Raw genomic sequence first — 17102 nt, 5'->3', positions numbered from 1 at the left:
GTTATTGGCTTTGGGTCATTGTTTTGGGTCTTAGTGGTATAATTGGGTTTGGTTTGCATTTTAAACCCAAAACCTAGATCCCAATTTTTTTTTCTCTCTTTTTTTTATCATTTCTTTTTAATCTTTTTATTTATTGATTTATTATTTTTGGAAAATAAAGACAGAAATATAAAAAATAAATAACTGACAGAAAAGCAAATAAGAAATAAAATAAAATAAAAGATTAGATAAAACAGAAAATGATAAACAACAAATTTTGAAGAAAATCCAAAAAAAAAAAAAAAAAAAAAGGATTTGGTTGTTCTTGGAAAAATTTTTCTTGAAGGGAGCCAAGCTTGGTTCAACAGGCATGCGCCTTAAAATGTTTTAACAATACATAATACAAAATGTCAACATCCCTAAGACATTTGAACATATCCATAATACCCATAATAGAACATTTGAGTTATTGACCTCAAATGGAGATGCTATATGGAACCCCCTTCCCAGTGACCCCAGGCTCAGAGAATGGCTTCAAAAACTCGTATGGCATAATCCCAGCACCATTTCTGTTCCTAAATTCCTTGTTTGCATTCCTTGCATCAATAATCCCTTCGAGCTCAATTAGCCTCCCATTAAATTTTTCAAATGCAGCTTTTATCACAGGATTTTCAGCCCATGCTGCCTCCGAATTTTCTCCCAAGTACTCCTCATCCGGAGAATGGTTTGATAAAACATCCAAAATAGCCATCACTGTAGTTGCTTGAATTTGTGAAGGGAAGCATAGTAGGAGTAAAACTTCAGGTTTATTCTTGAAGAATTCCCAATCTTTTTCAGTTGCCACCTCAGTTGGCATATTTCTTCTGGCAATTGTTGGCCTACTGGGAAAGTAGCCGGCATATGTATATTGTCCAAAGTTCACGGATGCATGATGACCTGAGGCTACCCAAGCGATGGTTGTAATAATATGGATTAAGTCTTCTGGCGTTTTCAGGACAGGCCACCAAGGTTCATCTTTCTTGTCACCATGGCCAACCGTACGAATTTCCGTCCACCATGCTTGAAGTTCTTGGTCTGATTCCACAAGACTTGCATTTGGATAGTAGTGGTTTACATAATCAGAAACCCATTCTTTGAGAATATCCCAGAGAAGGAGTCCATCATTGGCAAAAGGGTAATCCTTGATTGTTAGCCTTAGGCCATGAGGAGCACTTGGATCTTCAACAGCCATCCCCCTGGTAATTAGAACCAAAAAAAAAAAAAAAACAAGTGAAGAAAATAGGTGATTAAGGGTCAGAGGCTCACATTTCAGAGAATCTAATAAAACAAATTATATCACCTGCTAATTAAGTCTGCAGGTAGTGCTTCATGATCAAATCGCCACTGAAGGTCATAGGCAACAGCACTAAGCTCCAAGGAATACTTGCCAGGGCTGAACGAGGACTCAATGATCCCATCAGCACTGATAAGATACTCTCGAGCTAGTGCATTGATTTCCATTGTGTAACGGAAATGAGGATGGAGCAATCTATAGATTGGATGCATCGCACTGAGTTGCCGATTAGTAGCAATTATATAAGGTTCTGTACAACAGTGAGTTCTTAACCTGCAATAGAAATTAAAAGTTAATATGTTAATGGAAAAACATTACTTCTAGTTCAAATTTACCAGGATTTATCACAGATTCGGGAAGAAACTTTGTATCCTAAATTCGAATCTAAATCGATGTAGAAAGGGAAGGGTACATACCAGTGGCTAACAAGCTGGTGATAGCCCGAATCATGAGCAAGCACATGAGCTTTGGCCAGCCTCCAAAGCCAGACCCCTGTGGAATGCCATGAAGTTCTGTATACATCCTTCCACTCTGGTTTCCCATCCATGGGTGGTCGAGTGAGCTCGATGGCCAGAGGCCTCAGGGTCTCATCTGGATTTAAGAAAAATAATGTGCGTGATCCATATAATGTTGTGCCTGGAAGCTCTCTAACTTTCTTGACATATGGTAGCAACAAGTCGTGGTAATCTAGAACGAACAACTTTTTTTGTTTCATTGCCTGCATAAATTACTCCAAATTAAAAAACAATGTTTCATTCACCATCTTAATTTGTCTAAACATTTGAACGAATACTGTCGTACCTCATCAAATGTCATGTAACCTTTGATTTCACACTCGATCATTTCTTTGGTGATTGCTGATTCCGCAGTGCCGTAGATCTCAGGGTCAAGTTTGCTCTTCATCGGCCATTCCTGTAGGATGTTTTTCAAACGGTTAAAACTTTGGGCCTGATTGAATTCCTTTGTGTTTCTTTTAGCATGGCCCATAACTTATAAACAACCCAATAGCTAGCAATCTACAAAATCTTTTACACACAATTAATGACACAAAATATTGAAAAATATGCATAGACTTATTCAACCACAATAAAAAAAATTATGTAAAATTGATTAAAATTTTATATGGAGCTTACATTTATAAATGGTGAATCTCTATAATAATTTTTATTATGATGAAATAATTGCAAGATTATAATAAAAATAATTACCAATGAAATGCTCTTGTATTTGTAATCACAAGTTATTAATTTTTTTTTGGTTTTTTGTTTTTATACATAATCATGAGTTGTGAAATTGCTTAATCAAACTCCTATAAAAATAGGGGTGGATTCACATTCAAAAGTAAGGTATCCATGAAGGCCCCTAAAAATTAAAAATAACAAAATTTGAAAAAAAAATTATTAGGCATCCTAAATTTTGTTTTAGATATCTTTTTTATGATAAAATTAATAAATTATTAATATCTTTTATATATAGTATATAACTGAAACCCATGAAAAAAATTCGTATAAAAATATTAGACATTAAGGTGTCAATTGGTGAAGCTATTAAAAATATTAAAAAGCGCTATACATTTAGTCATAGATTATTTAAATTAGAAAAATTATTACATTTTAACATTTGCCTTTATTCAATTTTAATTCTAGGATTTTCTTTTTCTTTTTCAATTCTTACTCACGTGATGGGAAAAAAAAAGGAACAAAATCTATTTTTGTTTAATTGCAACAATATATATAATAATAATAAGTTTTTTGAAGTATGAAATGGCACTGACATTATCTTGATCTATCCACCTAGAGATGAGGCAAGGCAAACAGAGAAGGGAATCAGATAGTAAATTTATTGAGAGAATGAGAGTTAAATAGTAAATTTCTTGAAAAAGAGTACTGTACATATGTACATGTAAGGGGTGTTAAAATTTTGGGAGGGGGGCCTAAGCTACGCCATGTCTGCACTCCTATCATGCATCAAGTAGTATAGGTTTCTAGGCTGAGTCATAATAATATACCAGCATATCAAATATCTTCAACCTCACATTCAAAATTCAAGTCGGGAAAAAAAAATATTAATTAAAGCTTTTCCTATCATAATTATATGGTAGATCATAGTTGTGTTTTGATAAAAAAAAAAAAAAAAAAAAAAACCACTTTATTCCAGAATCTGTATAAACCATACCGTGACCAATCGAAGAGCGTATGGGTTGATTCCGGTAAGTGTTTGTCGAGCAAATTCTTCATCTCTAAACCAAAAGAATTTGTCTCCTGTAAAAAATAAATAATGAATGTGCATCATGCTTAATGCATTTACAATCAAGTAATTATAACAGTTTCATAAAAAAAATTTTTATTGCGCCCGAGAGAGAGAGAGAGAGAGAGAGCAATAGAGAGAGAGCCCACTATCCATTGTATCAGGAGTCTCGAAGCGCAACACATTATCACTTCCATCAGAAATAGCCTTAAGAAGTCTGGGGAGAAGAGATCTCCACAAGTTTTGTTGAGCCTCTGGAGGCAAGTCAATCCCCTCATTGAACAACTGGTCTATCGCTGTGAAGTATGGGAACCCAAGTTCACGGTCTACAATCGCTGTCTGTAGCGATGGGATCACTGCGTGAAATACCGAGTACATCGTCTTTGCCGAGAATGTCAGCTGCTTCACCTCCGAGAAGCATTCATCCCTTGGTACGTAAAATATATTGCTCTTTTTCTCCGAAGCTGGGTCTGCACATTATTTTACCAACGTTTATCTTATTATCAAAACAAATTTTGCTCCTTTTAATTTATGCTTTTGGGATTTCTTTTCTTTTTTAATAATATAAAAAAAAAGAAAATACAAAATATAAATTAAAAACAAGAAACATATATAAAATATAAAAGTACCAACCAAACCAAACTTAATTGTATCAACTTTCCAAAAACTTTAATTAGTACTTTTAAATTTTACAATGGACTTTCAATTGATTTTAATCTTAGCCGAATTTCTTAATTATTCTTATCAAGAAAACCAATACCCATATCAAACATTTATGTATTCCATCAAATAAAACAATACCTAATCAGTTAAACATTCTCCGTAGCAAAGAAAATTCTTTTTCATAATAAGGAAAGTGTCAGAAACGAGTGAGGATGGAAAGAAAACTATTTTCTTTCTATCATTTCTTTAGTTTGGTAAGAGAGAAATAGGGAAAAAAATGAATTTGAACGTTTTCCTTTTTTTTAATTTAATCCTTTCAAATGTGAAATAAAAAAAAAAAAAAAAAACTCATTCAATCTAAATTAATAATTTTATTTACAATTTAAAAAATTTATTTCATCAACCGCCAATGAAGTATTTTGCCCCAAACTTTACCCCTAACCTTTTTCTTCCCTCTATTTTTCACCCTTCATATAAAATACAAAAAAAAAAGTTATCTTTCCTTCATGCCTTCTTCTCCTTCCTTTTTTTCTTTTCTCGTATATTTCTCTTCCGTTTATTTTCCTACTCTAACTCTGTTAAAACAATGGTTGCACATTCATTCTATCGTTGGCTTTCATGCATCTGAAAACTTAAATGGTCCAAATTCCCTCTTTTCCATTTTTCTCTCTCATGCTCAAATTGACTAAACCAAAGCAAACATTGAGCAGGACCATCTTTTTCTAATTTTTACGGCATTTTGTTATCTGAATTGTCTAATCATCAATTACAGTTACTATAAATTTGAGTTCTTCCTTTTAACCTTTGAAATTTTAGCTTTCCAGACAAAGCGAATTACTGACAGAAAATATATTAATTGATAAGGTTGCCCCATTTCAATGCCAACCAGAAGCCACCCTCCCCTCTGATTACTACGTTAATAGATTGCTTTAGTCCCCCAAACCTTCCAATAATGACACAATTTGTTATCAAAATATTTTGAGGCGACAATTGCTCACATATGTTTGATAGGGTGAAAATTTATGAACCACAAAATTACTTATCAAACCAATCATTACATATATAATTTCAAAATAATACTAGTGCATACTAATCAAAAGAAGAACACGTCTTCGGTTTCTATCAAAAAAAAAATTTTCTCCTCAGTTTCAGTATCTCAAATAAGAAGAAAAAAAAAATTAAAGAAAGACCTTTCAAATGTATATTTTAGCTGGGTTAAATACCTTTCAAATTTATATTATAGATTATATGAATATTATATGTAATCCTATAAACTAAAACTTATGATTTAGAATTAAAAATATTCATTATTATTTAAAAAAATACAAAAAATTTAAGTTTACAATTTGAATTTTAAAAAAATACTTTTTTTAGTGAAAATGATGAAAAAAATGTAAAATTTAAATTAGGTGTAATTTAAAAATAATTTTGAAAAGTCCTATTTTATTAATTCGGGTCAATTACAAAGCTGTTGGATCATCGGTTTTTTCACAATAAGTGAATACACATTTTATCAGGTCAATTGCATAGGCGATCTTATTAAAAAAACTGATCCAAGTCAAGGACAAGCGATTCGACTGCTAAGCCAATCTGGTTCTATATCTGCAATTGAAATTATTTTAATGACTAAATTCGCCTTAATTCAAAAATTTATGTTTAAGATCAGCCAGACCAAACCCATGGCCAGCCCAGCTCAGCTTTAAACAAGACCCCGTCTTTTCTTTGTCAATTAATTATGAAACTATCAAAATAAAAAGACTAATCATTTTGAGCAAACAGATATTCTAACAGAATTATGTAATTATCAATATTGTATAATTTATATGTAAATTTAATGCATGAAGTTTTTTTTGTTTTTACCTGAATCACAACGTGGGCGTCCGGTCCGGCAACGTCTTGGGTAAGGGAGGTCTTTATTGCCGCCGAGCACAGGTCTTTTCTTACTTAGATCAGAATCAGGGTCGCCTACATCATTGTAAACATCATAATCATATATCCTCTCAAAGGACTTACGCTCTCCTTCACCATTGCCTCTCAGTGCCTCCAGCTCCTCCTTTCTCAATCTCTTTAATCCGCTTGGTGTTTGTGACGGTAAATACGACTGACAATTTTTAAAAATAAGATAATTTATTTAATTATGTTATAAAACTTAACGTGCAAAAAAATTCAATTACGGATATATATATATATATATAATTTTTTTCGTACTGATAAGTATATACTGCTGTCAATTAATATAATACAAGATTATAATTACGCAATTATGGAGGCATTCAACCTAGTATTTATATCTCAGGTTCAATTTTTTATCTTATGGGTGTAATCTTTGAATATTTATTAAAAATTCGAATAAAATAAAATTTACATCTATAAATCTTATATATTATCCACATATAATATGAGTATATATATTATCTATACTTTTGTCAAATAAATTTCGTAATAGTATGTAATTTGGGTGTTTCATTACAATAGTTGTTGTATGTGTCAAATTCATCATATCACCATTACATAAATAAAATTTTTTTTGACAATAGTATAGATAATATTTATATATATATATAGATATATATATATATTCATAAATGTGAATCTTAAGGATTAAGCTATCAATCAATTACATATTATTATGAAAAATTTTTCTCTCCCTTAATTACATATTATTATAAATTTTAAATTTTAAATACATAATTTGACCTATCAGTTCTTTCTATTTTAATCAAACTATAAAAAATTTAGAGAACTCAAAACAAAATAAAGCTATTGAAAGGTTAAGATGATTTTTATTGTAACAAAAATAGAAAAAAAATTCATACTTAAAGTTTAAAAAAAAAAACTAAAATTAAAGCCATGAAATAGTTAACAATATTTTTTGGACAATAATTGAAAATTTATTAAAGATTAAATTATTTTGTAATTTTAATTTTGAAATTTGAATTGTTGATTATGTTTAAAAAAGAAAACACATGTAATCATTTGACACTATTTATCTATAGAAAAATTACCATACATGTATAAACTTATTTAGTTTTTTTTTTTCAAATTAATATATTGAGGTTATCTTTTGTGTGTGTGTCTATATATATATAAGTAAATGCCTTTGCTAGAAAAAGAAAATTTTTTTCAATGTAGATGGTTTATGTGTCCTGTATTTTATTTTATTTAAATTATTTTAAAAAAATTAAATTAATTACATTTATTTATTATTATTATTTATCTGAAATTACTCCCAATTAAATTTATATTAAAGGTAATAAAACTTTACTTGTCATCATCATAGAATAATTTTGTATTCTCTTTTTCCAATTATAATATTCAACTCTTAAATTACATTTATGTAAAAAATTATTCACTTTTCAATTTTTTAATCTATGGCCTATTTATTTTTTTTGCATTTGTTAAGCTATATATACACATTTAATATGCATATTTATTGATTTTAAAATGATTAAAAGATGATCAAATCAATCAGAATTAATTTTGACATATATCAAATAAAATGAATTTCATTACCATTATTGCACTAATTTCAAAATTCTTATTTTTTCACTTCTCCCAAATAAGTTAAATATATAATATGTTTGATTATTTTAATTATCAATCATAAATTACTCTTAATTTAAAATACTATTACTAATCTTAATTTGGTTCTTAAATTAATTTTAGTAAATTAAACATTCAAAGGTTACAAATCATTTCATAATTATTTTCAAGAGTCATCTTATTAATAAGAGTATTTTTGGATGCGTATAATGATTTTTAAAAAATTTTAAAATTAGTATAAATTAAAATTTTTATCTGTGCATCAATTATTAGTATTTAAAATTTTATTTTATTTAAAAATTAGTATAAATTAAAATTTTTATCCGTGCATTGCACAAATCTAGTTAACCACAATGACAATTGGCAAAGGCTCTTTTATTTTTCTGTTCTTTTCAATATTTTGTCCTGTTAAGTATAAAAGGTAAATTTTAGCCAGCACTCCAAATTATTATATAGGTTAAGTGTTAATAATTTTAAAAAATTAATAAGTTTTTTTTAGATAAAAAATTTAATAAAAATATTAATAAAATTTTTACTATTAAATAAATATCGATTAAATTTAAATTATAAATAATATTTTTAATTTTTAAAATATTATTTATTTTTATGATAAATTATATCAATTTATCAATTTTAATTAAATTATTTTTTAAAACAAATTTTTACAAACTTGACTCCTTTATAAAACTGTATAAAAAATTGAAAGTTTTGTCCATATATGACATGCATTCAAGAAGATGTATTTTCATGAAATTTAAGAAATTTTATTAATTTTACTGTATTTTATATTAAACTTTTTAAAATTTTTCACGAATTTGATTTTCTATGTCTTTTCATGTAAAAAAATTAAAAAATTCATGAAAAATAAATTAGTATATGAAACAGGTAAAAGTATTAAATGTTCAAATAAGAAAAATTAATGCACATAATTAATAAATTTTCCCGTAAAATTTATTCGATAAAAGCCTAATACACTTCATGATAACGTAAAGAGTTTTGCATAATTTTCTTTTCTTTTATTTTTTTAATTGATTGGAATAATATTGATCAACCATACTGATTTTGTTCAATTCTATGATTAAAGAGTAAACGGAGAGCAATGCAATTAAATTTTGGCTAGTTGATTCCGTATGAAGAAATATTATGTGTGATTTGATTACTAAAAATTAAATTTAATAATTTAAAAATAATATTATGATATGATATAAAAATAATATAATTTAAATTTTTAATAAAATTATATATAAATTTAATAAAATAAAAAATATATATTTAATTTTTTATATAAATATAAATTATAATATTCAAATTTTTATGATATAAATATATTAATTATCAATATTTAACCTAATATAAATATTCAAATCCTCATATTTATAAAAATCTAAAACTCAAGACACAATGATAAGATTTGTGTTCTTTGTCGGCTGAGAGGAAATTATTTCCTGAGAAACAATAAAAACACATTGTCGCAGTGGACCACCTAAGGACAACAACGTCAGAGCAACTTGTAACCATTCACGTACAAAAATGTTTTGGCTTACCTGCAGTGTCTACTAAACCATGATTGGGGACCATTTCACCACATTATTCACCAAAATGTTTCCTTTTCTCAATTACGTTATTTTTGCGATAATATATTTTAATAGAAAAGAAAAACTTATGATTTAAGAAATTAAAATAATCAAGTGTAATAATTAATATTCATATTAATTGAAATCCATAGACGGATCCACTTTAGAAATTAGAGCATACATGAATAGTCTCAAATTTTAAAAAATAAAAAAATTTAAAGAAAAACTTTTCATTGAACATTTCTAAAATTTTTCATGAAAAATTTTTAAAGAATAAAATATTTTAAAAACTTTTATCAAACACTCAAAATTTTTTTACGAACACTTTTTTAATCTACAAAATTAATAAATTCATCAATAAAATTTTATATATTATAAGTAAATATCTAAAAAAAATTTGGATCCGTCACAGCTGAATTAAAAGTCAAAACTATTAAATGATTATTGTTGGATCTAAAACAAAAGTGTTTTCCTTTTCTGAAATGATTTAAAACTAAATTGTACTACCGTCGTAAATTTTACGGCAACAGTTACAAAATTTTGCAGCGAGGAGCCCAATCTAAAACCTCTTTTTTTTGGGGAGGGGGGGGGGGGGGTCTAAAAACTATTTAATATTTGCCAAAAGAGAGCCCCTTGGCCTCCGCAACTAGGATATAGTTAAAAACACATAAAAGTTTGATGACTCAGTTATAAATTACTAATAATTTTTATTTTTTTAAAAATAAATATTCCAAATATATAAGAAATAGTACTACTTTCCTCCATTCCATAACCAGAATCTTAGTATGATATTTTTTTGGTTAAAATATTGAGTTTAATAAATTTTTACTACCGAATTATATATTATTAAATAAATTTATGAAGATATTATTAGAAAACTTTGAAAAATAAAGTAGTTTTACTCATAGGTTATTCTTTCACCAAGAAAAAACATATATTAATTTGTAAAATACTTAAAAGAATTAAAGATAAGTAAATGATAAAATGAATGAAAGAAATATATAGATGAGAGAGGATAGAGAATTCTCACCTTGTCGGTGAAAAAAATTCTTTTCTGAGAATTGTCATACTTTGAGTGAACCCAAGAATTACACTTGATGCTAATAGAACCATTATTGAAGAAACCATCAAGCACTATGTCCTCCAAAAACATCTCTTTATGGTGTTCATTCTCAACAAGAACTGCTCCAAGATCCCCAAAATCTGACCCAATTTTAAATTCAGCCTCATACATTACATTGTCACCCTCTTGTTTCACTCGATGTGCATAAGCTTTAATCGTTTTCTTCTCTTGCCCGGTTTCTACAAAACATAGCAAAAAAATAGTGGACTTAATTATATTGAATAATTTTTTTTTCAATAGAGAAGATATTTGTCTAAAGTAAAAAAGGAATCTAAATCTTGTGCGTTATTAATCTCCTTTAGGGGAAATTTTGTTACAACAGCTAGAAAAGGAACAGAACATAAGCCTAGCTGCCTGAAATTTTTGTTGTTTACTTTTCTCCTTCACACGACGTACTTCAAATTAATAAACAGAGTTATGTTTAGAAAATTGAACTGAAAAAGTATTTTTGAGAGGGAAATCCAGTTCCAAAGATCTTTGAAGTTGCCTTTGCATAAAAATTAAATAGTTCAAGAGAAGAAGAAGCTACTAAACTTTTTAGTACTTTTCCCTAGAAAACCCCGAAAACATAGTTTCATCACTTACTTGGGTCAAGTTCAGCACTAACAAGCTCCAAGAGAATTGATTTACCAAGCAAGTCTCGGATATCATCTAGTCCTCTTTCTAACCCTAAGTTGGTGAGAAAACCACCAACGGTTTGTTTAACAGTGACTAAAGCTTTCACAGTGGAAGCCGCATCAATATCATCACTAACACTACTGGCTACCGATGCTTTGATGTTTTTTGGGACAAACCCAGCTTTAAAGGCTTTGCCTGTTCTGCTGGATGAAGAAGGAGGCCTGGAGTTCTGCACTGGAAGAAAAGCACAGCTAATCCCATGGAAAAATGGCTTAGGCAATGGTAATAGGGTTTTGGTGTTGGAATGGTAAACATGTGGCTTCAACATTCTTTATTTTGTCTTTTTTTTTTTTTTTGAGTAGATATATCTAAGGTTGTGATTGGAGAAGGATGTACTAGCAAAACTAGCTCTATTCTATGTTATACATATAGGGAGAGAGAAGAACATCGCTTTCTTTCTTTATTTAATTATTAAGGATGCGTGATCAGTTTCACTTGCTTCATTGTATATCACAGCACGTGAAAAATAAACAAATATGGTGTGATTATGAGATTTTTTCGCCTTCATTTGTTAGATTCGTACTGATATTTATTGGCAATAATTTTGTTCTAATTATTGATTCTCTGCTTTACATTTTACTTTTGTTTTCTGCCACTATTATTTTAACGACTAATTTTTTTATCTTTGAAACCTTTGAATTTTTTTATTTTGAATAAAAATTCTCTTTTGGAGAAAAAAAATAAAAACAATGAAATTGAAACCCATAATGCATCAACATTTTTAAAGTAGCAATAGCGGTACGGTGAGAAGAGAAAAAAATATCATTAATAATATTAGATTAAATTTGATATATATTATGTGATTTTGTAATATAATTTATATTTGCAAATTAATAAAATTAATTAAAAGTTTTATATCAAAACAATAAATAATAAAAGAAAATATAAAAGAAATCAACTGACACTTCGGTGATGTTTTGGTGAACGTGAGCTGGGGTATGCTATGTATTAATTAAAATGATTAAGAGTGAGCACAGGCTGATGCTATGTATTCACCCACAATTATTTTTCTTTGGCCTACCCTCAACAAATTAGAGGAGAAGAGAATAACATAAAAACCCACAATTAGTCATTAAATTTTCTTTCCACCCTAATCAATCTTTTCAGCAATTAAAGAGGACAGATTCCTTGTCGAGCGGCCGGACGGCTGGCCTTTTGTCAGTCTTAGGCCAATCAAATGCTTGACTTACCAACCACAAAGTCGATATCACAACCAAAATATCTGTTTCCACTACCATCAATTATTCCAAGTGATCCACCATTTTTGGCGTTTTTTACCGCGGGTTAAATTTTCAAGTTTTTATTATCTATTTTCCACATAATAAGATAAATGTAGTGTACCATTCATTTCTCCGTGATATTTGCGTAATATTTTTATCTCAAATTTTTAAAAATATTTTAAATTAATTTCATTATAAAATCCGACATTGAAAATCAACTTAATGTGCCAACTCAACTAATTTATTGTTGTCAGATGAACATCCACATGCAGGGATCAATCAATATGATATTCACATCGTTATCGATTTTCATTTGGTGTTAAACTGATAAGTTTTGTTGGATTTGCGATCTTTATCGATGCATCCAAAGTTAGAATTTAAATAGTACGAATGAAATTGAAATATTTTATAAAATATAAATGTCTAATTCAATTTATGCTATACGATAAAAATGTCCTTGAATTATATTTAATAATTATTTAAAATTTTAATATTTCATTATAATCGATTAAATTTTTTTATTTTTTATTTTAACTTAATTGAATCTATCAATGAATGAAATTTAATTATATGATAAAATTTCATCAATCAGTTTTCCAACTATAATTAATTGAATTTTTAAAAATATCTTAAAAAGATAAAAATAAAAAAATAAAGAAGAAAAGCTAATTTTATTTAATTTTTATATTATTAATTATATCACGTGACTAACTTTTATATTTTGTTTATGTCAATAAAATTTTGTTTTAAACAAAAAATTTATTAATATTAATTTTTTTATCCAAATAAAAATTTAATTAAACTACTACAATTGGAAACATATGACAGTTGTTGGAAGGACACGCACCCTTTATCTGCCAGATTATAAAAATTTATTAAAATGGATAAATTTTTTTTTAGTACGTATGCACTTTTTGGACACCGATCATGTTTGAGCTGCCAAAGGTTGTCCCAAAAAAATTATTATAACCATTCTCTCTTCAAAATTCAATATTTTCTTTAAATTATAAATAATTATCATAATAATTAAATATAATATTGCTGAATAATCAAATAAATAAATTAATATAATTTAATTTAATTTAATTAGATAAATATAATAAATAATTAAATCAAACTCAAAGTTTGAAACTTAAACTTAATCTTTTTCGAACTTTTAATGATATAAAATTAACCATTACTTTTAATTTTTATATAAAATAAAATTATAATTTAAAAATAAAAAAATTTAAATATTAAAATTTAAATATCATATCTATTAAATATCATCTTTAAAAAATTATTACATAAACTAATAAAATTAAATTAAAGCATTATATGATTATTAATTATTCGGTTGCATCGTTTTCGACTTTCCCTTTCTTTCTTGAGATTGCCATCAGAAGAAATGCGACAAGGTGTGGACCATTCACATGTAGTTTTTCCCATGCACTGATCAGTATACTCAATGGTAAAGAATCAGAAGAGGTATATGTTTGGCCATTTAAGACCCCAAATTTTATTAATATCTTCGAAGAACCATTTGCCTCTTCGCAGATTCTTCGGACGTTTTTGTTGCTTGGTGGCAATCTACCACTTTGAGAGGACATTTTTTATATGTTTTTTTCCTTTGTTTTGCTGTTGGCACTAGATTATTCTTTAAGTTCGGCCTACCTGCCAAGAATCTATTTTTAATTATGGTTTAATTTGATTTTATTACACTTGTTATTTTTTTAATTTTTAATTTTTTCTTATACCTTTCTTTTTTAATTTTTACACTTATTTCATTAATGAAGATATTACACACATTAATTTCTTTAAATTCGTAACCTTCAAATAAATTAATTTAAAAAAAATATAATGTAAAAAGTTAGCATATTTATATAATGCAGTTAAATTTCTATATAATGAATATAAAAATTAATTTATAGATTAATCATTTAAAATATATATTTAATAAGAAAAAAAGTTATAAATCAAAATTTTAAAATTATCATTTTTACTTTTAAATTTAATTAAAAACACAAAAAAATCCATATGATATTGCTCTTTCAATTTAAATCTTTTCTTTTTTTATAGTTGAGATTATCCTGAATTCGATTGAAAAATAAAATGATAATTTGAACCTAGACTCAAGTCACTGATTTTTTGTTCCTTCTTCAAGGCTAGGTCAGGATCAAGTCCGGCCAACAGGCCTGGTGAATACCGTAACCTGTCACTTTATTTCGACGTTTTATTCTCAATTTGATTTAAAAAAACTTTTAATATTCTACAAAACATTGAATTTAAGTAAAACGATTCACACGTGAAATATTAAAAAATCATTAATATATTATTTTAAATTTTCATATTCTATTAATTAATGATTTATAACTAAATATTTGAAAAAAATACAAAATCAATTTCATTTGAAAACTTTTTTATATTTTACTAACTAGTTAATTGTAAAGAAATTATCAAATGTATCAACAGCAAAATTATTTAATTTTACAAATGAGATTAAGATTGTAATACATATCTCTTAGTATATATTTAAAAAAAATTAATTTTTAAAAAAATGAGATATACGTAATTATTTTAATCCCACTTGTAAAATTAAAAAAATTTATTATCAATTCATCAAATAATTTCTTTTAATTGTAAGATAACGAAAAAGCACAAAACATTATTAGATCATACCATGAATTTATATTTCTTTTAAGGTTTTTTTATTGGTTTTATCTCTTATTTTTTTTATTTTTTTTTTCATTTTATTTATATATAGGCTTGTTGCGGTTGAATGATGATTTTACACCATTGGTGTTTTAGTTTCATTTTTTAAGATTTCATAGTATTGTTACAGTTAAATATAAAGTTGCTCAAACCTTCCCCTCCTTTTTTTTTAATAATATGATCTTTTTTTTTTTTTTTTGTTTCTTTTGTATGTTTTCTTGAAATTTCGTTTACCTTTTAGTTTAATTTTATTTCAATAAAGTATGAGTAATTTTTTTAAAAAAGAAACTTTTAGATTTTAAAAATATAATATCTCTATGTATATATTTGTATGTACATACATACATATTTTAGTAATCTTTATATATAAATAATTTTTAAAAGGTTTAATAACATATTTAATTTCTAAAGTTTGACTCAAACTTTATTCTTATCTCTAAATTTTAAAAAGTAATAATTGGATCTCTAACTCAAGTTGTCATATTTTGATTCTTCGGTCTGTAGAATTATTTAAATTAGCAATAAATATTAGATGACACCACGTATCAGTTAGTATTTTATACGAGAAAAAATTTATTTTCGATTTTCTATCATTTTTGTGGGAAAAAAAATTTTCTTTTCTAGATCTAGCTTTTGCGATCATGGAGATGTAACGCGTGACAGAATTTTCCCATAAGCATATAGATCAATAGCCTAGAAAAGCGGTCACGATTAGGCTAGGACGTAATTTAGTTGCCACCTCAAGTATTTCCTTTTTTTCTTCGATTAGATCTTTGATTCGTTCTTTGATTTGCTCTTGGCAAATTTGGTTTTTATTTAGTATGTTTAGGGTATTCAATTTATGATTCTATTATGCAAAGTTAACATATGTTTCACGCCTTTTGGTTCATATTTGGAATAAACTAAAACGATGAAATCCATTGCTGAGCTAAACAGAAGCTTCTCAAACAAATTTTCAGAGATGAAAAAAAGTTGAAGCTTTTGACAAGAGGTAATTTCTTAATTTCATTAGAAAATTAAATAAAAAAAGGATGATGTGTTTTTCGGATAGGAAATACAGGAGAGTGAGAAGTGAAAACGGAAACAAGTAGAGATGGAGCGAATGAGAGAGAAAGAGGTGGAGATAACAACGACGGTCATGAAGAGTGTTTTATAGGCTATTCGAGAGAGAGGTCTCTGCACTTTCTTAAAGGAGCTCAAGGAAGCCGGCTTCAAGTTTGTAATATATTATCTTCCATTTCTATTATTTGGATTTCTTCAAACCTTTACTAATTTTTCGATTAAGAAATGAAAAACCTTTCTTTTCTTTTCTTTTTTTTGCATTATTCTAAAGTACAAAGGTTTTAGAAGGTTCAAGTTTGGGATTGGAGAGAATTATACCTATAAAATGATGCACACAAATGGCTAAAATTCGAGTATTTTTTTCCTTTGCTGATATTGATATGCCAAGTTGGATTATAATGTTCAAAAGTAAGTGGTTTGGAAACCCTTCAATCTAAGAAGTTTAGAAACCTTTTAAGCTGATATATTTCCTTTGAACAAAAACAATGGCGTCTACGAGCATAGCAACAATTTCTTTCAATTTTTAAAATTTTCAACTTCATAAACCTTTTAATCTGATATATTCCTTTGAACAAAACCCATAATTTCTCTATAATTAGTTTAATATTAACTTATATTTTAATTAATTTTTTACTTTTTTTTCTATTTTAAAATGGAAACATGTCTATAAACATGTCTCGTTGCAGCATGCCTCAAAGAGAACTTCCAAATCATCCATCATGAAGGGATACTAGTAATGGGGGTCGAATCTAGACTTTAAAAATAAAATATTCAATGTTTACAAACTCAATTAACTTTTGTTGGCATACAAATTGAAGAAAAAACTTAAATGAAATTTTTTAGGTAAAGTTTGTGAAGTTTTCTACTAGAAATGATTAAATAAAAATTAAAATTAAAACTGATATATTAATAGATTTTATTACATAAATAAAGTATACAAAATTTGAGAAAATTTTAATATATTTTGATAGATTTTTAAGATAAGCATT

At 27.2% G+C, this 17102-nt stretch overlaps 1 protein-coding gene across 1 annotated transcript; it reads right to left on the bottom strand.

The window, feature by feature from the left end:
* Window positions 1–293: 293 nt before the first annotated feature.
* LOC111284930 (linoleate 13S-lipoxygenase 2-1, chloroplastic-like) lies at window positions 294–11477 on the bottom strand. Its single transcript, XM_022874039.2, has 9 exons — window positions 11048–11477; window positions 10370–10641; window positions 6083–6323; window positions 3709–4029; window positions 3488–3573; window positions 2114–2224; window positions 1729–2030; window positions 1319–1585; window positions 294–1214 (listed from the first exon to the last, which is right to left on the bottom strand). The coding sequence occupies exons 1-9, from the start codon at window positions 11406–11408 to the stop codon at window positions 455–457; spliced, it is 2721 nt and encodes a 906-aa protein (XP_022729774.1). The 5' UTR covers window positions 11409–11477; the 3' UTR covers window positions 294–454.
* Between the last annotated feature and the right edge of the window lie 5625 nt (window positions 11478–17102).

The sequence above is a fragment of the Durio zibethinus genome, chromosome 6 (assembly GCF_047325235.1).
Source record: "Durio zibethinus cultivar Kanyao isolate XHJ-2024 chromosome 6, ASM4732523v1, whole genome shotgun sequence".
Lineage (NCBI taxonomy): Eukaryota > Viridiplantae > Streptophyta > Magnoliopsida > Malvales > Malvaceae > Durio > Durio zibethinus.
This window is presented reverse-complemented; position numbering and strand designations above follow the sequence as displayed.